We start from the raw sequence: 27,791 nt of genomic DNA, 5'->3' as shown, positions 1-27,791 counted from the left end.
TGCACACTGAGCTCTCTTCCCCACTGCATTCACCAAGTGGATCCTAATACTGAAACTAACTACAAAATCAGAATTTGGAAATCATTATTTGTGTTTCAGGGTACTGTAGCCAGGTTAGCACAGGGACACATTGGCCTTCACTTTCTGGGCAGGAAAAGATGCTTCAGGGGGCTGAGAGGGTCTGGCAGATGCTGCTAGAAATAGGGTTTGCAGCACTGAGTATTGAAAAGAGCCACTGCATGTCAGTTCACCAGCACAGTGTGAATGAAGTAATGACCTCTATGGACACATACAGCAGGTGCCCTGCTCCACTCCCTGGGCTGGGTGCATGCCACATCCTCACTGCTAACTGTGGGAGAATAAGAACCATTTCGGGGGAAATACAAAAGAAAATTTCCTCTCCTGAAGCATTTTTGTGCCCCAGGGTGCAGTGTCATGGCACACCCAATGCGGCATCTCCAGCAGAAAGCACCACTCTGAACAGAACGCTCCCACACCACCGCCTCCCTTTGTGTCTTGCAGTTGCAGCCATGCCGACAACCAACCAAGGCTGGCCAGAGGCGTTTGGCTTCTCTTTGGGTGGCAGCGGGCCCTGCTACGTGCTATGGGTGCAGGAGGGCAGCAGTGCAGCAGCGGCAGGGCTGCGCCCGGGTGACGAGGTGCTGGAGCTGGAGGGGCAGCCCGTCGCCTCACTGGGCTGCCCGGCGTTGCTGGCATTAGCCCGGCGCTGCAGCTCCGTGCCCCCCAGCATCGGCGTGCTGTCCAGGCTGCAGCGTGCCGACCTGCCCCCGACCCCACACCTGGGCTTGCAGCTGGTGGGCGGCAGCCCCCCTCGCGTGGCCAGTGTGGCCCCTGGCTCTCCTGCTGCCACCTGCGGCATCGCTCCTGGGGACCTGCTGCTGGAGGTGGACGGCGTGGCTGTGCGCAGTGCCGAGGCGGCGGCCGAGCTGCTGGCATCCTGCAGTAGGCGAGCGCTGCGACTGGGGCTGCTGCGGCCGCAGAGGGACCTCGGCCCCAGCGCTGCTGCTGTGCGCATGGAGAGGAAGCAGAAAGCGCAGGAGTTCAGCAAAAAGGTAAAGATGGGGTGTGAGGGGGGCACCCAGGTGGAGCTCAGCACCACGCTCCTCACATCCCGTCTCTGGCACACCCACACGAGGACACCCAGGGCAGGCTGAAGGGGGTGGATTCATGGAATTGTAGGGATATTTGGGTTGGAAAAGACTTCTACTGTCGTCAGTGCCAGAGAGAAGGGTCCCATCTTGCAATGACTGCTGAGAGAATAAATGGGTGCTATGAAGAGCTTTGGGTTTGGAGAGTGCTCATTCTTTTTGTTCTATGGGACCACATCAACACTTCCTGAGTGCCCTCCTTCTGCCTGAGCATCCCCGTGCAGTCCTACTATGTGAAAAGGGAGAAACAGTGCTGCAGTGACATCTTCATTGTGCTCCTGAATGCTGCCTAGTGGGTAATTTACCAAACATCACCCTGCGCTAATTATGAATTTGATAGCAGTTGTTTTTTTTAATCTTTCTAATTTCCATTTCAAAGCAGCCTTTTAAAATGCTGTTATGAAAATAACCAGGCTTGTGTGTTTTTTGATCCCAAGCTAATACAGGAACAAAGCATTCCTAAAGAGATCCTTGGGCCAGACCCCCTTGGTCAGCATTCCAATTACAGCCTCACAGATAGACACGGAGCTGTGGGTTTGCAGGCACTGCCCTGTGTGCTGATCCACTGCCTGCTGACTGCTTCTGTTGTAACAGTGCCCAGGTGGTGTTTGTAGGGCTGGCGCTGGGCTGCTCCTGCTGAGCATTGTGTGTGGCAATCACCAAAAGTTGCTCGGGGTCTCAGTTGAGGTCAGTGTTGCCCTCTGTCCCCTGCACACTGGGCACAGCACCTCAGCCTGGGAGAAAACATAACAGAACTGGCCCAGCACTAAGCTCATTGAAACACCACATTCCTCGTCCTCACTGCACTGGACCTTGAGACAGAAAAGTTTGTAGAGCCATCCACAGGGAGCAGCTGCTGTTCTGTCCCAGATTCAGTAACCTTGAAATGTACAGCACGTGGTGGCACCCAGAATCCATGGCAGGGGGATGGTTCCTGTGGCCACCTCCCAGGTGGCCCTGGTGGCCCTGTGGGCTTATCATGTTAGTGTCCCTTGTGCAGTGCTTATGGCATGCAGTGCAATGGGATTGGGGATAGGCATGAGATGCCAAATGACGAAAGTTTCACTTTCCTTGCCACACTGCTTCCCTTCCCATTGATTATCTGGATGCTGCCCCTAGTCAGATCTGATCTGTGCCCTGTACTCACACTTGTCCCCTCTCAGTGCCCCTTTGTTCTGTGCTGCAGGTGGATGCCATCCTGGGGGACCATCCCGAGCTCAAGGAGCAGGTGTTCGCCGCGCTGAAGCAGTACGCAGCTGAGCGGAGGGTGGAGTGCTTGGCCTGTGCCCTGTGCATGCTGCTCACCCAGGAGTCCCACCAGCACCTCATCGACAGCATCAGGTACTGCCTGGCTGACGTCACCCATGCTATCAGCCTGCCTGGCAGGGCTGTGGGGGCAGGGGGCTCTGTGCAGGGCTGGGGGCCAGCTCCCACATCCTGGGCTGCCATGGTACTGCTCTGCTGGGGGTCCCTATGGTCTACAGCACCTCTTGTGCCTTGGCAGAGTGTCTGTGTTATGGGGACCTGAGCATGCAACTGCACTGCTGTGCTGATCTCGTTGTGTCCAAGGATGGGGACAGGGTCAGGGACAGCACGCGGGCACGTGGCAGGGATTACAGCCAGGCTGAGACAGTGGCCATTAGGGAATCAGGTCTCCATCTGGCCCCGCTCTGGGCCTGGCTTTCCAATTCCTGCTTTAATCAGTGGAATTGCGAGATATTACCGTTACCATAACAACATCCCTGTGCCAGGGTAACTGCCATGCTCCTGAGGTCCTGAAGTGGGAGGGTGAGTGCCTCTGAAACCAGGAACACCTGGCACCTCCAGATCAGACCCCACTGAGGTACCCTCAGAGGGGCACCAGGAACCACCACCTGGAGAATTTTACGGCTTTTTATTTTCCCCACAGAGGGGACTGCAGGAAGTTTTTCCATTGCCCTCCAGACCCAAGCCCCTCTGCCATGGGCACGCTTTCCCTGGGGCATCCCCATCCCAGCAGTGGTCTGCTGTCCCCATCCCGAGGTGCTTTTCCCCCCGTGCCGTGTGTGAGGTTGGCAGTGGGGCTGGGGCAGGATGCATGGCGAATCGGGCAGCTCATCTCAGTTTAATGAAAATGAAATATTTAGCTTAGGGGAAAGATTTACCGTCTAATCTTGATGAAATGAATTGAAGGGAAAAAACGTTGCTTTGGAAAAAATGTTTCCCAGCTGAGGATGTATTGGTGGGAGCTGCATGCAGCTCTGTGTTTGCTGTTTGTGCAGAACATGAGCTGCTTACCCCGGAGTCCAGCATCAAGCAGGTTTGCTGCTGAGCAAGAGCTTTTAGTGCTTTTAATAACTCACTCCAAGGTGCTGAGAAGCTCCTGTGTGTTCTGGATGTGTAGGATGCTGAGAACGTATTTGGGTTATTTCCACAGGGCTCAGGGCTCAGCCCCATGGCAGAGGTGCCCCAGACCCCCATGGCTGTGCAACCCCCCCGGTGCCCACAGCCCTACAAAGCAGGTGGGGAAACAGTGAGACCAACCCTTTCCATAGCATGGGGCAGGTGAGAGCAGTGTTCATGGGCAGGAAGGGAAGATGTTGGGGGGTGATGTGAGGGATGCTGGGGGTTCCCAGTGCTCCCCATGCCATCAGCTCTGTGTTCCAGCAGACCGGCTGAGCCCTGCATCAGTGTGCAGGGTGGCAACAGTGACAGTGACCCACGGGGGATGACTGTGTGGCCGTGCAGAGCTAAGCAGCAAGCACATACCTAGTGCTGGTCTGATTGGATCTCTCCTGCAGCACCGTGTTTATTCTGGGACCTGGCTGCCACTCTGCTCCTTCCCCACGCATCCCCCTGCCCAGCTCCGTGCTGCTGTGCAGTGTAACCCAAGACCCCCAGGCTCAGCACAACGCTGGGACTTGGGGCTGCAAACAGCGCTCCTCCTCCTGCTGTCCTCAGGCTGTGCTTTTTCGAGTTGCTTTTTTTTTTTTTTTCCCTCTTCAGCTCAAATGGATTTCATCCCATTTGCCCAGAATTAAGCTCCCGCAGATTTTAATTTGCTGACATTTTCTTCATCCGTTGGGTTGTGGATAGCAGGGATAATGCACGTGCTGCGCCGGGTCCTCCCTGTGCGCAGATCCCCTGCCCATATGGTTGGTGGCTGTAGTAAAAGTGCACAATTGTAGTTCTGCTCAGGAATGATGAACACCAGCGGCGCGGGGGGAAGATGAGCTGCCTCGGGTGAGTAACAACGGACCCTTCCCGGGATCCTAGGGGGCCGGGAGGGGAACGGTTGGAAAGCTGCTTAATTCCAGGATCTAGCACTGCAAAAAAGAGATATGTGAAAAGTTAATCAACTCTTAGCAGCCGTAGTGCATCAGAGCTGCCAATGCCAGAGGCTCTGTGGGGTGGGGGAGAGGGAGATCTCTTCTCACTTTGTGCCCCTCTGTCACCTGCGGGCACCAGAGCCCAGCTGTGACCCAGGGGTTCATTCTTCTTCTCCTCATATCTGCCCCACGTGGGATGTAGGGGGCAGCTGTGGGTCCTGGGGTTCAGCTCTTCTTCCTGGGATGTCTCCAGCCCAGGCAGAGCTGTGGTTCAGGCAGGGAATTGCTTTGACTCTGCTCTGGGCACCTTGCAGTGCCAGGGTTGTTGACACAAAGACAAGTGATGCAGACAGGATCCTTGCTGCATTTCAGAGGTTAGGAGCTCACTGAGCACCGTGTTCCCCTTGCTGTCTGCTGTGCCCTGTGCCTTTCCTCCCACACCAGCAGTGTCCCAGTATCCATGTCAGTGTTGTTTCAGCTCACAGCAGTGGCACTGAGGTTTGAAACATGTTTCAAACAGATGGACAACAGAACTGTGGAGCTCTGAGCACAGATCTCCATTCCCCCCATTGACCTTCAGTGTTCTAAAAGTTGTGCATGCCACTCCAGCTCCGATGCCCTGCGCACAGGCACTGTCCCATTAACCTGGATGCGATTAGCAGGACGTACCCATATGCTGGTGCACACCCCATGTGCAAGAACCCATCGGGTTTTCAGGCTGCTGCATGCCATGGGGCTCCTGTAAGTCCTTCTGCTGTGCTTTGTTGCAAGGAGAGCACAGTGAATGCAGTTTGTTCCTTCCCAGCCCCTGCTGAGGGGCACCAGGCAGCCCCAGTGTCACTCTTGGTGCTGCAGTTCTGCCTGCAGCCCCTTTGATCCCCAGTGCAGACAACACTGCTGCCTGCTGGGGATTCTCTCATCTCAGAGAAATTCCACTGAGCTCATTTTAATAACACTCCCAAGACAATCTATTTGTCCCAGCTTGTTTTTCACAGCAATAACATCACTCGGCTTCTCCCCATATTAAAATGCTGAGGCCATCTGTGGCCACCTCTGGATGAGAAATTTCATTTTATCCATCAGGGTTTTATACAGGACGCACCGTGCTGCTGCCATGCCTGCCCCCTTCCCCAAGACTGCATGCCCTCACGGACAGCTCGTGCTCTGGTTGGGGCTGGGGCACCACTGGTGCATGGTGCAGCAGTGCTGTGCTGCTCTGCAGGGTAGAACTGCCACAAAGTGGGCAGCAGGAGGTGATTGAAGGAGAGGAGGTGGCTCTCATCTGCTTCCATTTAAAAAAATCCCTATTCTGATAGCTGGACACGTGTCCTATGGCACAAACAGGAGTTAGGGAGAAAATGTGCCACCAGTGGGGCACCAGTTGGGAGGGAAGTTCTGTTGGTTGCAGTCAAGTGCAAATGGGCCAAAAGGTCGTGGTGCAAAATCTCCTGTTAAGGAACTAATTTGGTTTGACAAATCAAGCTGCTGCTGTAATGCATTGCCTGCATTCACACCACCACCGATGTGCAACTTCAGTTTTGTAAAGCAGCTCTGTGACCTGAGGTGCGCTCGGGATCTCAAACAGATCACAGAAAATGGTTTCTGCTGTTCCTACACCGAAGTACACAGCAGCCATCAGCAGTTCCCCGGGGTGGGACCCGGCTGGGAGGGGCTGTGAGGCTCTGTGGTGAGGAAGAGCCCCATTCCCTCTAATGACTCTGCGGGCACATCTGCGGCACATCTGCGGCCCGATGAGCGATTATCGACCATTGGCTGCGGGGACGGGGAGACAGCCCTGTGTGCACAGAAAATCCATGGTGGGAATGCACCGCTCTGTGCTTGGGGGCAGCCACGGCCATCCCTCAGCTGCGTGTGTGCTGCAGGGTGCAGGGTGACCCGGCTGTCCTGGTGTCACAGCACTGAGCACTATGGAGATATTGGGGGAGAGATGTGGAGGATGGGGGGGAGAAGTAGGCGAGCTCTGAGATCTGTGCGATGCCATAACTCCTGTTGGATGGGTGAAGTTTTCTGTCTCAGAACCATGTAACATTGGGCACTGCAGCTTGCTCTCGGGGCAGAGGTGTTTTCTGGCCTGCGAGCCATTGGTGCGGCACAGTTCAGACATAATCCCAGTGTTGCTCAGTGTTTTCATCCTCCCTGGGATGTGCTTTCTGCACTAGGGATTCAGTCAAGGTCTGCTCTTTGATAGCTGTTTTGAGGCAAAGCCATACATTTTTCATTTTTTTCTCCTTTGCTGCCTGGAGATTCTCTCGCTTCTTTAGCTCCAAAAGCCTCACATCCTCTGTATCAAATGCTGTGTTTCAAGACGGTGGCATTTAAAATAGAGGATTTTATCTTCTATCCTTGCTTCCAAGAGTGGCTGTGGCACCCCAGGGAGAAGCAGTGCTCCACAGTGCTCTACATGTGCAGGAGAGCTGAGGTTCGGGTCCTGGTGCTGCTGCTAGGCCCATGCCTGCAGGGATGGGTCCAGTGGGTGCAGTGTGCAAGCAGCTCTGAACCCGCGCAATCACTGCTTGCCTTTAAGGTTTCTCACCCATTACGGCAGCATGTAATTTAAACAGAAGCACTTAGAAGTCAACTAATTAGCACCAGCGAGGCATCCCTCCGGAGTTCGGCGCGAAGCCGTGCCCTCCTTTCTGTGCAGCGTCCTTCCCAGAGAGATCCAGCTAGAAATCACACATACTGCAGGGTTAGGGAAAGCAAAAAGGCTTCAGAGCCGAGTTTTGGGGCAGCACTGGCACTGGGGAGAAGGCAGAGTGAAACCAGCTTTGGGCACAGTGCGGGGCGAGAAGCAGGCACAGGGCTGTGCCCATCTGTCCGCTCTCTGCGTGCACGGCGGGTGCCAGGGCAGTGCCCGCTGGCACCGTGCGGGGCTGGAGCCGGCGTCGTGGGCGTGAGCCGGGGCTGAGCCTCAGCTGCATGCGGAGCTGAAGCGTCTCCTTTTGTTCCCGCTGCACCTTGGACAAATGGGGAAGGACCGGAGCTTCTCTCGGCATTTTCGGTACGTCTGCACTCCGTGCTGTGACTGAGGGTTGGTGCACGGTGTGGGGCTTGTGCTCCTGCGGTGTCCCCACGATGCACGGCCGTGCGAGGGGACCCCGCTGCCAGGGGCGCGAGGAGCCAGGGAACGTGGGGCGAAGCTTAAAGGAACGCTGGGGCCGGGGGCTGGGAATTGCACATCAGGGTCTACTTTGGCTCTGTGCACGCAATGCACAGATGGGTTGGGGTGCTGTGGGGTTGTACTCTGCGAGCTTGTGGCTGGGTGTTGTAACCGGACGGTGCCTGTGGTGAGGGCACTGAGCTGTGCGTACTGCAGAGCGTGGCACAGGGCTCAGCACCCACCACAGCTCCTGGGAGGCACCGCCTGGGTTGTGGGGTGGGTGCTGGGCTGCGGGGCAGGAGGGAGTCCCTCACAGGTGCAGTGGGAATATCCATTAGGAAATAAGCTGCAAATGAGCTCTCTGTGGGTTTTAAAGAATGAGACGGACAAAGGCTGAGCTGTGCCAAGCACGCTGTACCCAAGTGAGCATCAGAGCAGCTGGGGACAGGCGGGGCAGGCTCTGCCGGCCGCGTTTCCTGGCCTTGTGGGAGCACATGGCCCTTGGGGACATCTCCTGGCCTGGAAAATGCCCTCAATTTGTATTGATTCAGACTTAGTTCTGATGAAGGTGTCCTGGTATGACAGAGAAGGGCTGGCAGTGCCCTGCAGGGCTGGGTGCTGGCAGTCACCATGCCCAGGGCTGGGGGCACCTCAGCCACTGCACTCCAACAGGAAATGTGGGCAGTGCTGACAGAGCACAGGAGGAAGAGAGGGAGGAAGGCAGATCAGTGCTGGTGTCACATCAGCCAACGCCACCCATGTGCTGCCTGGATGGTGGGTCACTTGTTAAGGACAGATCTGAGTGCTCACCACATTGCATGCCATTGAAGCTCTAAAATACCTCCCTGCAGGTCTCTGAGAAGTGCTGTGCCCATCCTAAGGATGCTCTGCAAAGGGTTTTGGAAGAAGAAAATCTTTTGTGCACTTATTAGGATTATTATCACTATTATTAAGCTCCTCTCCCTGGTAGCACCAAGTTTCACTGCTAGCACTGAGTCAGTCCATAAAAAAAGGAGTCTCTGGGCCTGCTTTGAGCTCGTGCTGTGTTGCTGCTCTGTTCTCCTTTCTGCCAGCCCACAGGCAAAGGAACCACCCTGGCAAAGTGGGGCAGCCCTGTGGGAAGCTGTGGGACCGATCTCATTCATCCAGCTGAAATGAGAGCAGAGCATCTCTGCCCTTGGGAGGGAAGTGGGGCTCAGCCTGGCCCCAGCCCCTGCTGCCTGCCTGCTGCTGGGGAGCTGCTTATTAGCAGCATTGCACTCATTTCTCACTGCATTTCTCATTGTTGCCTCATCACAGATTGGCTGTGAATCGTGCTGGTGTGTTCACTAATTTTAAATTATCACCTGGCACTATGTGTGAACATCTGTCGGCCTTGGGACCAGGTGAGCTCTGCCTGCTCCGGCCCAGCAGGAGGGCACAGGCTGCTCCATTGGGCTCAGCCTTTCCCTGGGTGCAAACAGCTGTGTCCTAGTCTCAGAGGTTTGGGATCTGTGCTTCTCCTCCAGCTCCATCCTTGCTTTCAGATTCTTTTAGAGAAGATGCCCCAGGGTTGAGGACCCCCCAATACCCTCAGCCCAGATCTTTTCAGATGCTGTCTGCATCCTGCTGTGAATCAATGCCACTCCATAACATGCAGTCCTGAGGTGCAGGGTGGTGACACCACATCCCTGCTCCCTGCTAATGTAGAGAGCATGTCCATGAGATGAGGTGTGTGCAGTAAAGAGAGGTGCCAGCGGTGCTGCATATGGAGCAGGCACAGCTGCAGCAGTGAGATGCAGTTTGGGTGCAACAGTTAGAGTTGCTATAGAAACATCGTGAGATAACATCTCCTCCAGAAGCCCCTAAATGTGCAAATGGAAAAGGTGGGAGGAGATGAATGGGGTGTCAGTGTTTCACAGCTGTGATGGGAAAAGGAAAAAAGAGAGGAAGGAAAGGCATCTCCATGTGTTGCAGTGCGGGAGGTGTGTGACACCCCAGACAAGAGCTGCAGGGATGGGCAGGGGGGACGTGGGCAGGGAGGGCCATGCGGGGACAATAAGCACCTCACTGGGGTCCTGCAGTGTGTGAGTCTGCCAGGGTCCTTGGAGCACCTGTAACAGGGATGAAGGCAGAGAGAGGTCTTCTCTGTAGAGCTGGCTGCTGGGCCATAATCGGGTGAAAAACAATTGATGCAAGGCTTGAGCTGCACCTTGCCATTGGCCCAGCAGGACTAGCAGCTAATAGGGTCTGGGATGGGGCATCAAGGAGGAATGGAGCTGTTGCGATTGGTCTCTGCATAATGCTGTGCTGCAGAGAGCTCCGACCTTCTCACCCCAAGGAGCTGTGCATGGGACAGGGCAGGAGATGCAGCCAGCATCCATGGTGTCCCCTTGTATCCTTGGCATCCCGTGTTCCTGGTCCTCACAGGCAGTGCTGAGGCTGTGGGCACACAAGGGACTGGAGTCCTCCTTTTCCGGGCACTGCTGGATGCAGAGCTCTGTGCCATCACCCCCTCAGTCCCATCCTCACTCTCTGCTCTCCTTGTCCCTTTTCCAGGATTTTCATCCCCAAAAAACACCGGCAGCGCTTCGATGAGGTGGTGTCACAAAGCCTGATCAGCAAGCTGTGCCGCTCCAAGAGTGAACAGCACAGCAACCGCCTGCGGCGCAGCCGGAGCGAGGACCACCAGGAGAGGCTGCTCGTGTCCACCCGTGCCAGCTCTGTGCCCCGCAGCCACGAGGAGCTCAGCAAGAGCCTGCGGAAAACCACCTCGCTCATCACCAGCAATGTGGCCTCAGGGGCTGCGCGCAGGTAGAACGGCTCCTGGGTGCTGCCTGGGTGTGTTTGGTGTGGATGGCAGCATGGGGGAGATGCTGGGAATGGGGATGTCTTCTGTGCACAGGATGGGTGAAATCCTCCTGGGATGAGGCTGAGCACAGACCCTTCTTGCTTGAAGGGTGGGCAAGTTTGCACTCCGTGTCCCAGATCTAGGTCACCTATTCTGTCCCCTTGCTGTTGCAAAGGTGTGTGTGGAGGTGAGATGGCACTCAGAGGCTTGAAGGGATGGTGGCATGCTGGGTGGGTTGCAGGATGCCTGGGCATGTCAGCTGGGGTGCGGGATGCTTGGCCGCTCCGATGGCCCGCACTGCCAAGCGCACAGCAGGCTGTGCATGTCTCCCTGCCCTGCCCCAGCGGTGTCTGGGTGCCAGGCAGCAGCAGCAGGAGGAAGGCAGGACATGGCTGCACAGGGGATTAACCCACTTCCCGCTGCCCAGATGGCCAGACCCTTGCAGCTCATAGCATGGAGCTGCCCTGCTGTGCTGGCGCTGACTGCCGCTGTGCTCCCAGCCCCATCTCACAGACAAGCAGAGCAGGACGGGGTCTGCTGGGGGGCAGGGCTCCCCTCCTGGGGAGGCCCTGTGCCATTGTGGTTGCTCCGAATCATTCCCCTGCCTCCATCTGTTACCCTCAGGGTGTTTGGCCGCAGCACACCTCCCTGTGAGGAAAATTTGTTGCTATGACTTTTCCAAAATTCAGTTCCAACACATTTTTCTCCCTGCCAGTGTAAAACTGGTCTCTATAGTGGTTTCCTGGTTGTGAATGGTCTCGGTGCTGTCACTTTCCCCAGGAAGCTCTCATCTCTTCCTGATGCTCTTTCCAACATTTCCTCACTGGATTTCACTTTTTTCTCATCAGTCTTTGGGCTCTTTGTCCCCCAGTCTCTCTTATTCTATGTAATGTATTATAGCCTGTGCTTCACTTTAAAAACACATTTGATTTGGAGCCCTGGGCTGTGTTTTTATGAGTGCAGTAATTAATAGAGTATCAATCAATGCTCACAGGCTCTGTTCCTTCAGCTCCCATCTCCAGCATCCCCACTTCCCCTGTGCTGCAACCTTCGTGTTAATGTACATTCAGCTTTAGCTTGCAAAAGCCGTAACTGGATCTAAAGGCTCCAGCAGAGACCCTGTGCTCAGTGGCCACAGTGGCAGCATGCTGTCCTCGTCCCAGAGGTTAGCAAGGGGTGTCCCTTTGGAAAGCATCAAAGGGACTCGGTGAGCAGCGCAGGAGGTACCCAGACAGAGGGGCTCCAGTGGGGCTGGGGAAGGAAACAAAAGCCCAACTTTTTTTGTGTTCTGATGTCACATTTGTTTGTTTTTCTACCTGCAGGACGGTGCGAGTTTATAAAGGCAACAAAAGCTTTGGCTTCACGCTGCGTGGACATGCACCAGTGTGGATCGAGTCCGTTCTGCCAGGTAAGAATCCTGCTGGCCACCAGGCTCAGACCAACCCAGCTATCTATGGTGTGAAACAGAAGTGCTAAGTGTATGTTGCTTGCTAGAATAGCCAAGGAGCTTTACAAGGCTGCAGGGTCCCTGCTCTGGGGCACAGAAGGCATGGAAGGGATGGGACAGACCCCAGCCCAGGGGCAGCAGCTGCAGCCCCACTCCTTCCCTCTGCCTGCAGGGAGTCCGGCTGAGAAGGCTGCACTCAAACCTGGAGACCGAATCCTATTTCTTAACGGCCTGGACATGAGGTAAGTGGCTCCTGGAAGGAGTGTGCTGCTGTGGGAGGGGGCGCAGCGGTCTTCATTACTAACCCTCATAGAATAGAAGCCAGAGATGAGCATCCTTCAGAGCTATCTGCTGTGGGATGTGAGGGATGTCACCCCACATAGACACCTCCTGTAATATTCTTTCATGAAAACTGAGTATCATTGGAATATTTCAGCCCGGCCTTGCTTGTCCTTTTACATCACTGGTGCTGTGGCAGCAGCCTTTATTTCACCAGGTTGGGCTTTCTGCAAGGAAAAGCAAGAGCAAAGGGTTAGGATGGACTACAAGATAAGAGAGAGTGATGAATATTTAAAGGTTAAACATCTGATGCTGCTGCTGGCAGTGCTCAGGCTCTCACATTTCAGCTGATCCAGCAAACTGTTGGCTGATGCAGCAGCTCCAGAGCAGAGCATACCCACCTAGAGGCTGTTCTCTGAGCCCACATTGCAGTGGCAGTGCCCCAGGTCAACCGGTGCCCTTCCCAGGGATGTATTTATCATCCACTTCACATCCTCTCCATGCAGAGTTAGGACAGGCAGAGTCCCCCAGTGCTCTGGCCTACATGTGAAGTTCACCTGCTGGGGCTGTAGATGCACACCCCACACCCATTGCTCACTGTGGATGCACACTCCATGCCCGTTGCTCACTGTGGCTGCGGTGATGCACCGTGATCTCAGCTGAGATCCAGCAAGAGGAGAGCCAGGGAGCTGCAGCCGGGGCATGGTAGGGCTGTCTGTCTGCAAGGAATGGGGTGGCCCTGACCCAGCTGTCTGTGCCCTGCAGGAACTGCTCTCATGACAAGGTGGTGTCGATGCTGCAGGGCAGCGGGGCGATGCCTACCTTGGTGGTTGAAGAGGGCATCGTCAATTTCTCCAGCGGTAAGTGTGCTGCAGAAGGGGTGCCCTGAGGGTCAGGAACCCCAGATTCAGGAGTTCCTAAACTCCCTGTGTGCATCAGGAGCTGCCAATGCCCGTGGGCTCAAGGCACTGAAGGTACTGGACGCTGCTCCCCACTACCTGCAGAGCTGCTCCTTGGCTTTCTGTGGCCAGGCTGAATCCTGGGCTTGGCTGCTGCCCAGCAGCTCATTGCACTGTGTGATCGTCCTTGACAGCCCTTTCCAGTGTCCTTCATATGCAGTCTGTGCTGTGTACTTGACTGGAGTAATCCAACCCAGTGCATCCATAGTCGCTGTGCAGCTATCACGGCTGTGTGTGGACTGTGCTGTGCAGAACTGCTGACATGAATAATTCAGCTTGCTGCTGGGAGCGAGCTGGAGGGAGCAGGCGGTGCGTTGTGTCAGTGATTGCAGTGAGGTGCAGGAATATGGTCCTGCAGAACTTACAGTGCTGCATTCCCAGTGCAGGGAGAGGGGCAGTGTGTTGTGGTGGTGCTGTTGTGTGATGCATAGGGCTGGGAACTGGTGACTGGATTGTCCTTCTGGTGCGGTGAGGGCTTCCTCGAGCCCTGTGCTATCCACTGCTTTGCATGTGCCCTAGAAACAACAGCAGGAGCCTCAGTGCTCATCAGTGCACAGCAGTGGCACTCAAAGCCCCATGAAAGAAGCCAAGGCAGGGTGACAGAGTGTGGCCCTGTGTCAGTACCATTCCTGTCATCACGCTGCTTCCCAGAGGCCAAAATCTGTCTTTTTTTTTTTCCTGGGGTAACCACCCCTGCACCAGAACAACATGACTTGTGTTTCAGTGGAGCTGAGGTGCCTGTGCTTTAAGCTTTCCCGCCTCAGAGGGATTTCAGCTGCCCAACAGAGGTGCAGCAGATGTGAGCAGTCTGGGCTTCAGGCAGGGGTTGGGAACACAGGTATTGGCCCAAGAGACCCCGACAAGGCCAAGCAGACTGCATGCCATGCTCTCAGGCAGCTCAGTGCAGGCAGGGCAGTGCAGGACCCCCGTATGCAGGTCACGGCTCTGCCATCTGCTTGGTTTTCAGGCTCCCGGGGGCACACAGCTGCCCCAGTGTCCTCCTGCCCTGTCCAGAGGATGGGCTATGAACTCAGCCAGCCCCTCTGCCTGTTCAATTCTCTTTTCTCTCTGCCTGCGCCTTGCAGACTCTGACTCTGCCGACTCCCCGACCAGCTCCTCTGCGCTCACCTCCCTGCAGTGGGTGGCAGAGATCCTCCCCTCTAGCATCAAGATTCAAGGGAGGACCTTCAACCAGCAGCTGGAGCACCTGCTCACCCCACCTGAGCGCTGTACCATCTGCAAAGCACTGGAGAGCTTCTTCCAACATCGGTAACTTCTTAGCGGTGCCATTCCCTTAGCGCCAGTTCTGATGGCCACAGCAGGGACAGTCCTGCAGCAGCACAGCCCTCAGCCTGCAGGCTCAGAGCCAGGCTCAGCTGTCTGCTCTCTCCAGCTGTGCATTTTTCTCAGGGTAAGAGCTGAGCAGGAACCCATCTCTCACTGGGTGTCCTGCCCGCGGACAGGGCAGCACGGTCACCTCTGGTGCCCCTGCCATACGGTGACCTCATCCCCTGCAGCACTGGCTCTCTTGCTGCCTGGCAGTCCCCACAATGGCCGTAGGTTCTGTTCCACCTCTCTGATCTCACCGGGCTTCATTCCCAACTCCTTGCTCTTCTCAGCATTTCTCGGCAGCAGAACAGCTGCAGAGTCCTCATCCCACAGCTGTACCCAGCTGAAACCCAGCCTCAGGATGTGTCATAGCAACCTGCTCTCTGCCCTTCATCTTCAGCCTTCCAGCAGGGACGTACCACCTCTCAGGGCACTGGGAGATATTCACTGCCCCTTCCCACAGCTCAGCACCTGCTCTGGGGATGCGCTGCTCAGAGCCAGGCAGGTCCTGATGCTTTCATGTAGCACTCTGTTTCCATACAGACAGATAAGGATCTCAATCCTGTTTTGCAATGAAATGCAACAAGCCCCTCTGTATCTAGGTCACTGGCAGCGATAAGCTCCCAAGGAGCATTGCTGGGGCTGCACCAACCTGATGTGACCAGAGTCGCACCCAGAGCTGCAGGTGCTGACTTGAGCTGCTGGAATCCCCCAGCGCCAGCTGAATGAATCCACTGGGGACCAGCAGTCAGCACACTGAGACGATAAAGCAGAAATCATTGCTTAGAATCCCCTGAGACAGCTCTGCTCCTGCAGGATTCCCTCTGCATGGTTGCAGCCTCTGGGACCTGCAGTGGGAGATAAGTCCAGGGGGTTTTGTGCTTGGAAGAACCTGGATGGAATCTGAACACTCAAAACAAATTGCTCAGCCTTAGACAAAATCATCTTGCCTGTAGCTGCCCCAGTCCATCACCTAATCCATCAGCCTGTCCCAGCTGTGACCTGTACCTGCCCTGGTAAGGGCAGGTGAAATCCTCTACATGACATTTCTGCTGCTTGCAAATAGCAGCACTGCCCAGCAGTGAACACAGAAGGGAGTCAGGATGGTGGTGCCTTGTCTGGCATCACAGAAAAGGCAGAATACCCACATATAGAGAACAGCTTAGCAGATAATCACTGTCATCTTTCCGCTCTCCCTCACACACCTGAGGGAGTTCAGTGATTAATATCAAGACAACAGATTTGTTCCTACATACAAAGTCCTAAATACAAAGTTTTCTATGTGGAGTTCTTGCGATTGCTTCTACATTAAGGCTGCAATAGTTGCAGTGAACATTAACCACTGTTTTCTGTGTGAGTTTCTCAGTAGAAAAACATCCTGACCTTATCTGTGACCCAGCCTTGCTCAGCTGAGACCCACCTCTTAGAGACCAGTCCCTCTGGGACTGCCTTCTTTCCCTGGGTGTTTCACCGTCCTCACCACTTCGGGCACTCAGCCCCATTATCCTGAGCAGACCCTGTACCACCTTCACACCACACAGCATAGGACACAGCCCTCATCCCAGCTGCCCACACTTCAGGCCTTACCAGAGCACCTCTATGTCCTGGTGCTCATCCACTTACCCATCCATCCATCCGTTCGTCCATCCATCTATCCACCCACCTATCCAACCACACAACCCATCCATGCTGCCCCATACACACACAGCCTCCCATAGCAGGCTTTATGGTCTGGCTGCCAGGTGCTGCCAGGCCCTGCAGATTGCTGTCCCTATCAGTCCCACTTGCACATCCCCAGTCCCCCACATCTCTCCCACCAGGATCTGTTCCTTGCCCACAACTCTGCTCGTAGATGACCTGGGCAGCTCGTACCAATGATGAGGCAATCCCAGCAGCTGAGCTGCAGGCAGATCGGGAGGTGCAAAGCTGTGTGCTGGGGCTGTGCAGCTCAGAATGCACTCACTGCCCAGCCCTCTCTCTCCCATTTTGCAGGAACATTGACACTCTTATTGTGGATGTGTACCCGGTGCTGGACACACCAGCCAAGCAAGTCATTTGGCAGTTTATCTACCAGCTGCTGACGTACGAAGAGCAGGAGCACTGCCAGCAAAAGATTGCCAGGTTTCTTGGTTACAAGTCCTTGGCAGGTGAGAGGAAAGCTCCAGCTCCAGCAGGGATGTGCCCAGGGAGTGTGCACTGCTCAGTGCAGCTGCTGCTGTGCTCCAGCTCCTGCTAATAACTAGGGTTTGCTCTGTGAATGTTGGGCTGAAGGTTACTTCTTTTCCTTTTCTGTATAGTCTTGGAAGGGCAATTGCATTTTGAGAGCAAATGTGGTAGTGGTTCGGTTACAAAGGTCTGGGTGCAAAGGGTGCTAGAAGCTCTCAGGCTGTTAGGAAGCTCCAAAAGGAATTGGTGCTCGAAGGGCAGTGTTCAGATAACAGGTGAATGAGCAATGATGGCAGTGGGGTCTGTGAGATGCCCGCAGCCATGCACAGCACCTGCAGTGAGCGCTCAGGATGAAATCTCACCCCAATAGAGCTGGCTCGGAGCAGCCATGTGCTGCTGTCGCCATCCCTTATTGCTGCAGCAGCACGCAGCTGTGCCTCGGTGGGATTATGGGCTTTGCACTCAGACAGCAGAAAGGGGAGGGCAAATTTGGGCTGAAACGTTTTAATCTTTGAATCTGAGCTTCTTAATTGCTTCCAAATTCTTCTACTCTAGGGCATTAGTGTTTTGATATGTTTATTTTAGACTCGGTGTCAGTAAAATGGCACGAAAGAGGTGCTGTGAGGAGAGAGGCTTTGGGGACAACATTGTGGTTTTAGCACAGCCTTTTCCCTCACAGGGGGAACAGCAGAGCAATCCTGCTGCAAATACCCCTGCTATGCACTGATAGGGTATTTGCTCACCCAGTTTGCAGTCTCAGTTATCACTGCTTTGTTGTGTGTGGAATCGTGCCCCAGTGTACCTAACTGCTGTATGTTCCCAAGAACACAGATCCTAAAAATGGAGTTTATGAACTTCCGAAGATCTGGGGGGAAATTAATGTGTGTGCAGATGGCAGCTGTGTGCCAGGAGTGCCAATGTGTGCCCCCAGCCCTGGCAGAGGAGGATGGCACTGTCCCCCAGGACCCGTCCCCCTCTGCAAGCTGCTCCCTGGCTCCCACCCTGGCAGCGAGGGGCAGTCTGTGAGTGCTGCTTGTTTTGGTTGATGATGTGTGTCCATGTGTGGGAGCATGGCCAGAGATCCATGAATTTGGGGTGATTCTTCCTCCTGTCTTCTTCCAAACTCAGTGGCAGTCTCTGATGCCTGTGTCTATAGGTCTGTCTGAACACCAGTCCATGGGACACGTCATACTGACACTCCAGTATCCCCGTCCTGCTGTGAGTCTGAGCCTCTGAGCCATTCTACCACCAGAATGGTTCTCCCAGGCAGTGTTACAGCACTGCTCCCACTGCCCTGTGTCCCTCGAGGGCAGGTAGTTATTGCTGGACACCAATCCTGCTGGGAAAAGGATCAATTCCAATTTTCCACTCTGTGCATCTGCGTTTGCAACTCAGTCTGCTTCCTGGCAGCAGCTTGAGGATGGGGAAAGCCTTGAGCACAGCTGTTGCCGAAGGGCTGGGGGCAGCCCTGGTACAAACAGTGGAGCAAGGGGGGGTCTGGTGGGTCTGTGCATGTCTCACCACTGTGTTTCCTGCTGCAGCTGAGCCCGAGGCAGAGGAACGCTACCGCAGCTCAGTGCGAGGGGCATCGTTGTGCCGGAGCAGCCTCCGGACCAACCGCCCCGAGGAAGGAGGGGCTGCAGGTGGGTGCTGTGAGGCTGGGGTCTTGCAGACTGTGCCCAGGTGTTCTGGGCCACGCTGACATCCTGACACATCCTGACCTGGGCACAGTCGGTGGGAGGAGATGGAGCCTTTGGAAATCCATATTTATGAAAGTTAAGCAGTTCCAATAAGAAGCCTCTTAGGCTGATCCTGAACATTGTTTCCAGTCCCCTCTATTGCTCAGAAGTGAATTGCAAGGGTAAGCAGACCATGGGATTTGCAGTAATCAGAATCATTCCTCCCCTTCAGTGATGCGCATCTCCCCAGTGCTGCTGGTTCCCCCCTTTGGGGCATAGGCTGCAGCTTCCTGTGAGCTGTGTCAGACAGCACCAAGTTCATAGGCAGAACAGCATCTGTGAAACCACTGTGAGAAAAGCAGGTCAAAATGGCACTTTGTGACTATTGATGAAATCCATTCTTGGCTCAAACTGTTCCTCTTTTCAAAGGAAACCCCACATATCGCCCCTTGTCTGAAATGTCTGTCCTCCTGTGGTTGTCCAAACTCCTGAACGTGCACTGGATAAATGGCTCTTCTCTTTAATATCACTGTCCAGCTGTGCAAGGTACAGCTGCAACCACAGCACAACCACGGCACTGCTCGGGTGCTGAGGATTCACAGGAAACTTCCAAACCTACCAGCATGGTGGCCAGAGAAATGCAAAATATTCTCATTTTATAACTGAGCACACGAATGTTCATGGGTCAGTGCTGTGGGGGCATGCACAGGACGGGCTGCTGAAGGTCTGTCTCTGTTTCCCAGCAGGGCAGAGTGACACCGTGGAGGTCCCGGTTCGCTTGATCCCCGGAGAGAGGCAGGCTGGCGATGGCACGTCTCTGCCAGAGACACCCAACCCCAAAATGGTGCGGGCACCACCTGCGGGCACCACTGCCCTGGAACACGGGATCTCTGCTCTCACAGGGAGCATCACCAGATCCCTTCCATGTAAATGTAGGAAAGCAGATAGAAGGGAGAGCAGGAGGGATGTGCAGCACTGCTGTCCATGCCTGGCAGCATCCCTGCCCCCGGGCTTTTCTCTGGGCAATCAGCTTGAATAACGTGGGGGTCTGTCACAGCCCTGTGAGCCGGAGGCTGCTGAGTGGGGGAGCTCTAGTAAAGGCGAAGGAGCATCAGGTCTGGGTGGTGCAGTCTTCTACAGAGTGAGAGATGGGGGTGGTTGAGTTCATGGTGGATGTCCTGTCCCCGGGACATCACAGGTCCCTGGGTGTGTCACAAGCCAGGCCTTGATTCCAGCAGCTCTTTGCCCTTTTTCCCCCAGATGTCAGCTGTCTATGCAGAACTGGAGAACCGCCTGCTGGGCAGCTTCTCCAGCAAGGTGGGCAATGCTGCCCTGCACCACGCATCGTCCCCAGCCCCCGACCCGGCGCATGCTGCAGGTAGCGCCCGATTTCCCTCAGCTCTGGAGAGAGGCAGACGTGGGGGGGTCTCCAGTGGCAGCAGGAACCGCCCGGCAGCGCCCTGTCCCGCAGGTGCCCGCAGATCGGGGGTGCCCGTCTCATGGCCAAGCGACCCACTGGCCGCCCAGCAGTGCTACTACCGCCTGCACAGCAGCCTGCGGTCCCCGAGCAGCACCGAGTCCAATCCCTACGTCAGCCTGGACAGCAGCCCGGCCCCGTCCCCCCAGCACCGGCCCTACCCGCTCAGCCCGCTGTCGCGGCGCAAGAAGCTCTTCACCTTCTCCAGGCCGCCACGCAGCCGCGACACCGACCGCTTCCTGGACGCTCTCAGCGAGCAGCTGGGACACCGTGTCACCATCGTGGATGATTTCCTCACCCCCGAGAATGACTACGAGGAGGTGAGCGTGGTGATGGAAATGCTCCATCAGCCTTTTCCCATGGGGGGCTCAGAACATCCCACGATGGCTGATGGGAGCAACCTTCATCCGCTCCCCTCCTCCCCCCAGATGAGCTTCCACGATGACCAGGGCAGCTATGTCACCAACGACGTCAGCAGCAGCGAGTACATCAGCAGCAGTGACGAGGGCAGCTCCCTCACCTACTCCACGCTGTCGGACCACATCCCCCCACCTCCGCTCAGCCCCCCGCCCCCGCCGCCCCCCCTGCAGTTCCATGACCCCCAACCTGTCCCTGCCAAGGCCGAGCCCCCCAAGGCCAGCACCTCTTCTGCTCCCAAGCCCCTGGTGGGCCACCTGCACCCTGTTCCGCCTCCGCCTCCCCCCCCGCCTCCCCCACCTGTGCCCTGCGCTCCCCCCCTGCACCGGGGGCTGCTGCACCGCCGGAGCGAGACCAACCACATGAGTGTCAAGAGGCTGCGGTGGGAGCAGGTGGAGAACTCGGAGGGGACCATCTGGGGACAGGTATGGCCTGGGAGATGCAAGGGAGTCACAGGTTTATCAGTGGGGAACTGCAAATGTGGTTCACAGCATTGACAGGGAGAGCATGGAGAGCCCATGGGGGGCAAAGAAGAAGCTAAGAGTGAGGCTCAGTGCAATAAACCTTTGGCACCACGGACTTGGGGCAATGAAAAGCTCTAGAGGTGGATTCAGGGCCCTGCAGGGAGATACAGGCCTTGGGAACTCAGCTTCCAGCCTAATGGAGCTCAGCTTCCACCCATGATGTTAGCTGGATGGCAGCTCCAAACAGCTGGATGGGAGCAGTAGGATTGCTCTCCCATCATGCATCCCAGTGGGCACATCCCTCTGCCCTACACCATGGAGAATGAAATGTTTCTTCCCGGTGACTTTTGGATGCAAACAATTCCAGGCATCTCTGGAATTCTATGTTCTTAGTAAAGCAGCTGTTCTCCAGCAGCAGGCAGAGAGCAGCTTGCTCTGTGGGGCTTCAGTGCAGGACAGGAGCTAAACAGATCTATGGGGCAAGGAGGCAGTGATGGATGGAAATGTGTCCTCCCATCTTCTCTAAAGAGAATGAGTAAATCCTGTGAGATGAGTGTAGAAGCACCTCCTTAGGCGGTGAACGACTCCCCAGATTTCTGTAGGGCATTGCTAGTATTATAAATGTCTTATAAGAATAGTGCCATCAGTGTGGGATTTCCTGGGAACACAGATCTCCAGGTGGTGGTGGGGAGGGGGCACAGTGCCCAGGTTCCCACCTGCTCCTCTTCCTCCTGCAGCTTGGGGAGGACTCGGACTATGACAAGCTGAGCGACATGGTCAAATACCTCGACCTGGAGCTTCATTTCGGGACGCAGAAGCCAACCAGTAAGTGATAGAGCCCCTGGGCAGGTCCTGGGGTCAGCCTGAGAGGGGCACAGTGCTCCATGGTCACCAACCATTGCCTGATTCCGGCACCTGGAAGACAGCACCATTCACACACAGGGTGCTGGAGTGCTGGCACTGCAGACTATTAAGGTGAAGACCATTTTGCTGTCTCCCTTAATTCTCTTTGCTGCCGTTATCTGTTTTCTCTCTGCATTTCCACCAACCTGGGCAGCAGAGCTCTGCATTGTTCTGCTCCCAGCTGCCATGCTCAGTCAGCACCACGCCACCCTGTGTGCCAAAGCTGCTCCTCATTGCCACCGCAGGCCTGGCTTCCAACCTGCAGCACACGTTGTACCCATCTGTGATGGGCTCTGCTTATTGCTGTCCACACACGTGTGTTGCCCGCACACGGGGACGCACCGCATCGCAGCTCCGCTGCTCCCGAAGCTCAGCCCTCAAACAGCTGTGAACACATTTCTCTGTCCATAGAGGGCACCACAAGTAACACTTTTCTGTTTATGTATGTAATAACACACAGTAATGGCAGCAGGCACGGGCAGAGCCAATCTCATGCGGGCAGGTTCCGATGGGATGGACTGTGGGAGGGGGATGCTATGTGACCCTTGCCAGGAGCTGTCATTTTGGGGATATTTCTAGGATTTTCTGTGTGTTTCACCTCTCATTTTACCTTTTTCAGCTCCGAGTCCTCCATTCAGGAGATCTTTGAATAGCAGAATTCAAGGATTCCCGGAGCCATTGCTGTGTGCCAAGCATCAGTCCTCCTATCTCATTCATGGTTTCACTGTTTTCAGCAGTTTTCTTCCCGCTGGAGACAGCTGAGCCTGTCCTTACCCACGATTATATCTCTCAGTTTCTCTTCCAGAGCCAACTTTCATGCCTGAAACATTTAAAAAGAAAGACGTGGTTGAAATTTTGTCCCACAAAAAGGCCTACAACACATGTAAGTAAACACTGTGGTGAATGTACCCCCAAACAGGCCCAGAGATGGGACCGGGGATGTAGAGAGCTGGAAAGGTAAAAGGAGGGAGGCTACATGAGCACCATCCCATGAGCACCATCCCAGCACAGCTCCCCTGGTCTGAGCTGCCCTTGTCACCCAGCAGAAGGCCCTGCAGACCTTGGCTCAGCCTGGGCAGCGGGCAGAGGAAGGGAAGGACAGGATGGAGATGGGATGTGACTCATTGGCCTGGGAAGAGCTTGCAGGGCTGTGGGCAGGGCTCAGCACCACATCTCTGGTGCTTGTGGTGGGGTGGGGGCATGGTGGGACCTGTGGAGTCCTGCTGTCCTGGTGTGGGGCTGGGCAGGCGCTCAGGGCACGGTGCCCTGCTGCACTGGAGATGTCCATGCAAAGCAGCGCAACAGTCTGACCGGGGGCTGTGGGAGACAGCGATGCCCCAGGACTCCCTACAGCCTCTGCAGTGCCTTGGGCAGTGGAAAGCCCCCCCTGCTCCGAGCACAGATCTGTGCCATCTTGGGCACAAGGCTAAGTCCACGCTTCTCGGCCACGCCAAACATCCTGCCTGCCGTGCCACTGACTGCATCCTCCCTGCAGCCATCCTGATCGCTCACCTGAAGCTCTCACACATGGAACTGCGTCAGATCCTCATGACGATGGAGACGGACCGCCTGGAGCCTTCCCACATCAAGCAGCTCCTGCTGTACGCCCCGGATGGGGAGGAGGTGCAGCGCTTCCAGAGCTACAAGGAGAACCCTGGCAAGCTGAGCGAGCCTGACCAGTTCGTGCTGCAGGTGCCTGCTGGAGGGAGGTGCTCTGTGCAGCATCCAGGTCATCCCACTGAGTGCTGCAGGGAAGGAGAACAGGGCAGAAAACACGCAGGGCTGTGATGCTGGGGGGGGCTGGGGGCACCCACCACAGGGACCGTGTGAGTGGTGCCTGGGAGCTGGCAGCATTGAATGTCCCTTGGCCAAAACGTGCCTCATTTTTTTGCTGCACACTAAGGAGTGACTTCGCCCAGCTCTGGCTTACTTTCTGTTGACCTGTGGGCATTGCTATAACACTCACTTTCCTACAGCATGATGCCATTTTTAAGTACAGGGAAAAATTTCAATCTTCTAGGAGGGTCTGTGGTTCAAGGACAGGAATAATTTCCTCCTCCTTTTGCTCTCAGATGCTGTCAGTACCTGAGTACAAGATCCGACTGCGCAGCCTTCACTTTAAGACCACTCTGCAGGAGAAGACGGAGGAGATCAAAGCGAGCTATGAATGTATTTGCAAGGCCTCTCTGGAGCTGAAAAGCAGCAAGAAGCTGGCAAAGATCCTGGAGGTCAGAAGCAGCCCTGCTGTGGGGAGGAGCCCTTGGTGACCCCAGGGCTGGGCATGCTTTGCCATGCTCAGATGAGCTCAATGAGCTGCCCCAAATGATGGTGAACTCCCTCAGCTTTGCTTTTAAAAAAAAGTCAGGTGGGGTCAATGAGGATACAGTGTGACAAAAGGCATTTCCGGATGAGAGATGAATTGCCATGGGCTCCTGGCCAGTGACCCCCAGCACCTCACTAAGTGCTGGGGAGGAGATGCTGGTTGCATGGTAACAAAGAGCAAGCAGGGATCCAGAGCCCCAGGCTGGGCTCCAGGTGTTCTGAGGTCCTGTCCCTGCAGTGCCTCAGTGCTCCAGAGCCATGGTGTGAAGAGTCAGATCCTTAGGGAAGGGAACAGCTCTGCTGGATTGCTGCTTTCTCTTTAAAGCTCCTGTTAAAGATCCACATATAACATCTGCAAAAGGTTTTTAGGAGGGGAAGGATTTACTGGGCAGCGGGACATTCCTTACCCTGCAGACAGGGAGAGCTCAGCAGCCTCCAGAATTAACTTTGTTCCTGCAAGGGATGCTGCTGAGAGACAAAATCCTATTGTGCTGAAAATGGCAAAGGCACTGATCCAGACCAAGCACAAGTGCTGCAGGGAGGGAAGGTGCTCCTGGACAGTGCTAAAGTAAGCTGAATTTATTGAACATCCATCTGACCCAAAAGCAGGCACCAAAGGAGATGGGCACCAAAGGAGATGGGCACCAAAGGAGATGGGCACTGCCTGTGCTGCTCAGTCACTGTGGTTTCTCTTTGCAGTTTGTGCTGGCCATGGGAAACTACTTGAACAACGGGCAGCCCAAGACCAGCAAAACGACAGGCTTCAAAATCAACTTCCTCACAGAGGTAAGGACACAGAGCTTACTTTTCCTCATGCAAGAGGCAGCAGTGCCAGCAGCAATGCAATGAGAGATGGGCAGCACGGAGGAGCCTCTGTGCAGCCAGAGCTGCTGGGTGCTTCCCAAACCCACTCTGCATAGGGCCTACTTCCTTTCTTTGCTTTGCTGCAGCTGAACACAACCAAGACCGTTGATGGGAAATCCACCTTCCTGCACATCCTTGCCAAATCTCTCAGCCAACACTTCCCAGAGCTTCTGGGCTTTGCCAAGGATCTTCCCACAGTGCCGCTCGCTGCCAAAGGTAATGGAACACAAACACATGTGGGAGCATCTACACAGCCTCATGGTTCATTGTGGGTGTAGGGGATAGGGTTTGGTGAACGGTTGGGTATTGGATTGGCCATGAGCTGCTCACCATTGGCACAAGCCGGGAGGAATGGTGCTGAGTGAGAGAAGGAGGATGCAAAAGCATGAGGTTAGCAACAGGGAGGTCCCAGCTGACCCATGCTGATGACTGCTGGCTATGTATGCTGTGCGTCCACGGTACAACCACAGGTACAGCCCAGGCTGAGGATCACAGGGCTCAGTGAGCTGCCATAAAGAAATCACAAAGATTTTAGGGTCACCCTCTGCATGCTGGCACGTGGGATGACTGCAGGCAACCATGGGGGTCCTCCTGGCACTCCATCCCTTCCTGGGTGGCAAGCAAATTCCCCTGGGAATTGGTGCTGCAGAGGATAAATAAAGATAAGATAACTCAGCCCCAGAGGTGCAAGTTTTCCCTAGATGAAGGTCTGTACTGGCAGCTTTCCCAGCTGGATTTTGCATGTGGCCTTGCTGCTGTTTAAACCCCACGGACAAGGCAGGGCAGAAGGAGATGTGCAGTGCCTGAGTTGGCAGCAGGAGGCAGCCAGAGCTGGGGAACGTTGCCCACTCCTCTTCTTCTGCAGTGAACCAGAGAACACTGACAGCCGACCTGAAGGACCTTCACTCCACTGTCACTGACATCCAGATGGCCTGCCACAGCATGCCAGCCACCGCCGAGGACCGGTTTGCCATCGTGATGACCGTATCCTTCTGTAAAAGAGGCAAGTCCCCAGCACACTTGCTGCCCTCCAGTAAAACCATTTAGTGGCCGCTGTCCCTGCCTGGTAGCCATTAGAAGTGGTGATGTCCATGCCAGGCCCCAGTCTGGGTTGTTTTCCTTTACGCCATCCCTCCCAGTCCTTCCTGGAGAGCGCGCAGCCTGCCATGCGCTCACTGGACGACCTGCAGCACAGGGCCATGGAGGAGTTCAGCAAGGTGCTGTCTTTCTTTGGGGAAGACTCCAAAATGACAACTTCAGAAGCTTTCTTTGGCATTTTTGCAGAATTCATGAGCAAGTTTGAGGTGAGTTGTATTTTTCAAAGGCAGTCAGAAAAGGGTTTCCTTGCAGCAGCAGCAAGCAGCAAAATGGACATTTTTCCAACACCCAATAAGTTTGAAGCTGGTGCCCGATGCAGGGGGGGACATTCTGCAGTGTGCTCCTCACCTCACCTGATTCTTTGCTATTTGCTCTCTCCCCACAGCGGGCGCTCACGGATGTGCAGGTTGGAGACAGCCAGCGCAGCCCCAGGATGACATCCCCCCTTGCCTGGTGACAACATGAGGCGCAAGGATTCGTTGCCAATGAAGTGCAATTTGCTCCCATTGAGTTTGGTTGTAAATAGGCTGCTGCCACCTGCCACCATCGAGCAGAACCGCAGGGGCCGGGGCAGCGTGGATGCTGAGCACACGTGTGGATGGCTGCAGATGGAGACGAGGCTGAGACACTGGTGCACAAAGGGAAACCCTGTGCTGGTTTGATGGCATCCTTCCTAGCGTCCTTCATTTCTAGTGTATCACAGAATCAAGGATTGCAGACACATCTGGGTGAAACCCCGCTGCCCTGTGCTCCCATGGCACACACTCCTGGCACCAGGGCTCACTGGAGCCCTGTCACTCATCCCCACAACCACGTTCTGTGTGGTTGTGCAATGTCCCAGCCTCTCATGCAGGATGTGTACGTAGTGTTCCCCTTGCAGGTGCAGAGCCCTGATGCCAGGAGCCCGAGCTGGAAGCACCAGGGATGGGGTACACTGTGCAGCAATGCTGAGGCGATGGGAAGAAATGAGACCTTGCAGAACCCCAGTGACACAATATGTAGTCCTAAATGAAGATCCAGGCTGGTTTTGCCCAGCTGCTCAGGGGAGCAAGAAAAGCCCCACAGCCCTTCCTGGCCATCAGCTTTGCATAAGAGTTTGTCAGTGACTGACAGAAATTTTCCCAGTAATCTGATGTCATCAGCACTAGACTTATCCGAACTCACCAGGAACCAGGGATCCCTGAGCATTTTGGCGCCTCCTTGGAAAGCACAAAATCTTTGGTAGCTTAAAAATGAACGGGAGCCCTCTGATGCCCTGGTACTGCCCTGAGAGCAGCAGAGAGCAGCCAGAAGCACCCCGTGCCTTCTGGAACCCGCTCCCAGGGCTTGGGGATGTACTATGACTTGAGCAGTCCCTGCAGGCTGTCTCAGGAGCCTGATGCACATCCATCCTGCAGCAGCGGCTGTTTGCTGTAATCAAGGCAATTCCCCGCCAGATGTCCCTGGACAAAGGGCTAGCAGCACCCTGCAGTCCGTGCACGTGCCTCCAGACCACGCAGCGCCCGCCAGCTTTGCGGCACAACACGGCAGTGCGTTACACAGCGAGGCTCTGCTCGGTGCACAGCGCAGCCACTGCTGTGCGCGTCCCACCCACCTGAGCCCCCCACTCGCTGACGCCTAGGTGACCCCCCCATGCCGATGCCAGAGTGAGAGCTCTTACTGTGCTGAAACACACTGTTACCAACCTGTGCATTATTTATGGGAGACCTTATAACCCTCAAATCTTCTCTTTTCAATACTTTTTTTTAACCCTTCTCCCCACGTGTTTTTGGTTTATACAGCTGTAAGTGCCAGGCGGTTCCCAGCCTCGTGCTGTCAGAGCTCTTCTCTCCCCCAGTGATGGTGCAGCGCAATGCGCACCCATCTCCACTTCATGGTTTGGATGTTCTCACTGCATTCAGGTTTTGGTTTTTGGTTTTGTTTTTTTTTTGTAAAAATGTATTAAAAATTCAAACCGCT

General features: G+C 55.2%; 1 protein-coding gene across 1 annotated transcript; it reads left to right on the top strand.

The window, feature by feature from the left end:
- The first annotated feature begins 35 nt into the window (after positions 1-35).
- Positions 36-26,986, top strand: LOC122165310 (Grid2 interacting protein). Its single transcript, XM_042828175.1, has 22 exons — positions 36-1,073; positions 2,356-2,510; positions 10,137-10,391; positions 11,751-11,836; positions 12,048-12,117; positions 12,920-13,014; positions 14,199-14,382; positions 16,435-16,589; positions 18,150-18,251; positions 19,034-19,131; positions 19,548-19,665; positions 19,759-20,084; positions 20,193-20,606; positions 21,383-21,470; positions 22,354-22,431; positions 23,044-23,240; positions 23,621-23,776; positions 24,570-24,656; positions 24,821-24,950; positions 25,600-25,718; positions 25,874-26,038; positions 26,218-26,986. The coding sequence occupies exons 1-22, from the start codon at positions 159-161 to the stop codon at positions 26,287-26,289; spliced, it is 4,065 nt and encodes a 1,354-aa protein (XP_042684109.1). The 5' UTR covers positions 36-158; the 3' UTR covers positions 26,290-26,986.
- The last annotated feature ends 805 nt before the right edge of the window (positions 26,987-27,791 follow it).

Source organism: Centrocercus urophasianus, unplaced genomic scaffold (assembly GCF_019232065.1).
Source record: "Centrocercus urophasianus isolate 14NV4802_14NV808 unplaced genomic scaffold, USGS_Curo_1.0 seq_29, whole genome shotgun sequence".
NCBI lineage: Eukaryota > Metazoa > Chordata > Aves > Galliformes > Phasianidae > Centrocercus > Centrocercus urophasianus.
Note: the sequence above shows the minus strand (reverse complement) of the source record. Positions and strands in the feature narration are given on the sequence as shown.

Coding starts and splice junctions, on each gene's coding strand:
- LOC122165310 (XM_042828175.1), top strand. CDS start 159: ATGCTTCAGGGGGCTGAGAGGGTCTGGCAGATGCTGCTAGAAATAGGG. Junction 14,383..16,434: donor GAGAGCTTCTTCCAACATCG/GTAACTTCTTAG, acceptor CCCATTTTGCAG/GAACATTGACACTCTTATTG. Junction 19,132..19,547: donor AGACACCCAACCCCAAAATG/GTGCGGGCACCA, acceptor TTTTTCCCCCAG/ATGTCAGCTGTCTATGCAGA.